Consider the following 3,103-nt stretch of genomic DNA (forward strand, 5'->3'; position numbering starts at 1 on the left):
CCCCCCCCATACCTTGTCACGTATACAAACATAAATTCATCTGCTTTCTGTGCTGAATTCACATCTGCTGACCTCTCTGCTCTCTTCTGTTATCAACTAAAAACTACACAGGTCTTTCTAAAACTGCTTCAGGGCTTTCACCCTGAATTCAAATGTAACTTGAATTTTAAATTACTACACCAGTAATTTAAAGAGTGCCAGGGCCTGTTCTCTAGCCCTGAGGTGAGCTGGCACAGTTTAGCACTAGAGCAATAGAGCACTATTCTCTCATTACCAAAACAGGTATTCAGTCCAACCCCACAGAACAAGCTGGACCTCGGCTAAGCTCCAAGATGTATCTGGGAACTCAGAGAATTCTGGAATGTTCAAATATAAAAAGGCAAGTAATTCGATCACACTAAATTGTGAGAGCCCTTTAGAGCCATGCTCTACGTAGCCTTGGGGACAGAAGGTAAGAAAATGAGAGGCTGCAACTACAGCCTGAATCAGAAACATACCAGAGAGCATTTGTAATTATTAAACAGTATAAATGGCAGAGTTCCTACACCTCAGCTCTTTTTAATTTACTAACATGGGCCAAGGCCGGGCCATTGCTTTGAAGGGAGCACAGCTTTGTGCTGCTTGGGGCTTACTTCTTGCCTCAGGCACTGAAGTTGGCAGCAGAGCAAGTAGCTTGTTTAATGCACACCTGCCCTGCTGTCAGAAAAGGTAACACCCAAAAGACCTTTAAAACTTTAACAGGGCACAGGTTTAAGCTCTGCCAGGGAAGGTTTAGGTTGGATATTAGAAAGAAGTTCTTTACAGAGAGAGTGATCAGGCATTGGAATGGCCTACCCAGAGATGTGGTGGACTCACCGTCCCTGGAGGTTTTTAAGATGAGGCTGGATGTGGTACTGAGTGCCATGGTCTAGTAATCACAGTGGGGTTGAATCAAGGGTTGGACTTGATGATCTCGAAGGTCTCTTCCAACCCAGTTAATTCTATGAATTCATTGGTGTTAGTAAAGTTGTGTTAAATTTGCCTGCAAAAGCTTGAACAGCTTCGTTGGCAATTGCTACCTGCTGACCTTCTGGCTCCTCCAGCAGGTAGCTGAGCAAGACCAGTTAAAGGCCAGTGCTATTAACTGTAAGAAATGAGCTATACTGACTTGCAACAGAGTCCCAGGAGAATCAGCAACATTCTTTTAAGCCCCAAATGCCGTACTTGTGAATCTCTAGATTCCTGAATGCAACCAGTGACTAAGTTTTAGCAGCTGGGGCCTTCATCTGCAGTACGAAGCCTGTCCTCTAACCTCACATGTAAAATGCTTTTCCTGAGGTCTCCATCTTTAGTTCCAACCACTACCTCCTCTGGCTTTGGGAAAAGACATTTAATTTGAAGTGGTTGCTTGCCACTTTGACTATAATATCCTTTTTTTTTTTTTCCACTCATCTCCACTTTGTATTCTTTTCTGTATTCATTGCTGTGAATATAGACTACTTCACTTTTGAATACCTTTATCACACATAACCCGTTTCAATACTAAGAGACCTCGTCACAAATTCAAATCTTGACTGACTCTGCAAAGAAGTGGAGCCTCTTCCTCCTGAACTAAACTGTCAAATAAACATGATGTTTCTCTGATCTACACCTTGTACTGGGGAACTAAAACTTGTAAACACTTGCAAAGTTATCCCAGTGGCATCCCTGAAATAGTTTTAAAAGGGAATTTTCTCCTTAAAAGAAAGCAGGTGAAAGATTATCAGAAAAGCAGTAAAAACCCACACTAACATGGCAGATACATCTCCTTTACATGCCCATGGTCAACAGACATATTCATTTATTATTGTAAATTTCTAGCTTTTCATGGGGTTCCACCTTGTGCAGTAGGACCTGGGTATCAGACAGAAGTTACTAGAACATAAGAAATCCATTCACATGAGGTTGTCTCACGGAACAAGACCCAACTACACGTCTCACAATTAAATGCAGTATTACTAATGCTTAAAACTGCTGTATGAAGGACAATCACAGGGGATTCTACAAATTTCAAGTTCAGAATCCTAACTAACCCAACTTGTGTATCCCGGTGGTCACAATGGACTTCCCATCCCATCTGCAAGAGACAGTTTATGCCATATTTACAATGGACTGAAGAGTCTGCCACAACAAACCTGTATTTTTTTCATTTTCAAATTTACCTTTTGCCCTTTCTATACTTTATGATCATTATTTTATTTTTTTGTGTACATAACTTTCTTCCCTGCTGCTTTTCAGGGTTCGTAGGGTTTCATGTGGGCTTTTGGTTGGTTGGTTGGTTTGTTTGCTTTTCCTGAAAAATCCTGCCTATTCCTCTTTACTCCTCTCCTTGGTTCTTTGCATTCCACTTTATCCTGCTAATTTCTCCCATGATACGGTCCTCCTGCAATAGTATAGATAAGTTAACAGTGTTAGTAGCACAACTGTACTGAGTGTCCAGCAGAGCTGGACATTCTCACTGCTCACACTACCTTATGTGGTAGCCTCCTGTACCATTAGTATTCAGATGGTTATTATTATTCAACTGTTTATAAAGGAGCTGTGTTATGATAAAGAGGACAAAATTCCAGTCCAAAAGGGCATTGTGTGAGGTAGCTCTGCATGTTGTTTTGACTTAGAAGCAGGAGGGCTTCGACCTGTGTACAATTTCCTCATAGCATACATGTGCAGGAGTGCTCTGAATAATTTCAATTAACATTTGACAGAAAACTATTGAAAGCTACATCATTGCAGAGAAAGGGAGGGAAGAATATAAGAGAGACTAACACATTCCTTTACCTAAAGGAAGATCTCTCCTTACCTTGAGTGGGCTCTGCCTGGACAGTGAGCTGCTCCTGACTTGCAGATTCTCCAGCACCTGCTGAAGTTACTTTACTTTCTTCTGTCCTCTCCTCACTGGCCTTTCCAGCCTCTTTTTCTGGTCTTTTCTTCTCACCCTCTGGCTTGACCTCTTTTTTGACTGGTCGGATGTTGCCAGGAGAAGGAGGACGTGTCTGAGCAGAGGAAATTTTGGAGGAACCAGGTGGGGAAGTAATCTGCTTGGGTGTGCCAGGCAAAAAAGGCAAAGATTTTGACGCACGCCTGT

At 42.1% G+C, this 3,103-nt stretch overlaps 1 protein-coding gene across 1 annotated transcript in view; it reads right to left on the reverse strand.

Moving 5' to 3' along the window:
• MAP7 (microtubule associated protein 7) overlaps positions 1-3,103 on the reverse strand; it is a 92,782-nt gene that overhangs the window by 1,643 nt on the left and 88,036 nt on the right. Inside the window, exon 10 of the mRNA XM_027888022.1 lies at positions 2,819-3,099. Within this exon, the coding sequence (XP_027743823.1) occupies positions 2,819-3,099 (281 nt within the window). The remainder of the gene's footprint in view (positions 1-2,818; positions 3,100-3,103) is intronic.

The sequence above is a fragment of the Empidonax traillii genome, unplaced genomic scaffold (genome assembly GCF_003031625.1).
Source record: "Empidonax traillii isolate 1590-97213 ecotype Southwest subspecies unplaced genomic scaffold, ASM303162v1 scaffold229:size1690559, whole genome shotgun sequence".
Classification (NCBI taxonomy): Eukaryota; Metazoa; Chordata; class Aves; order Passeriformes; family Tyrannidae; genus Empidonax; species Empidonax traillii.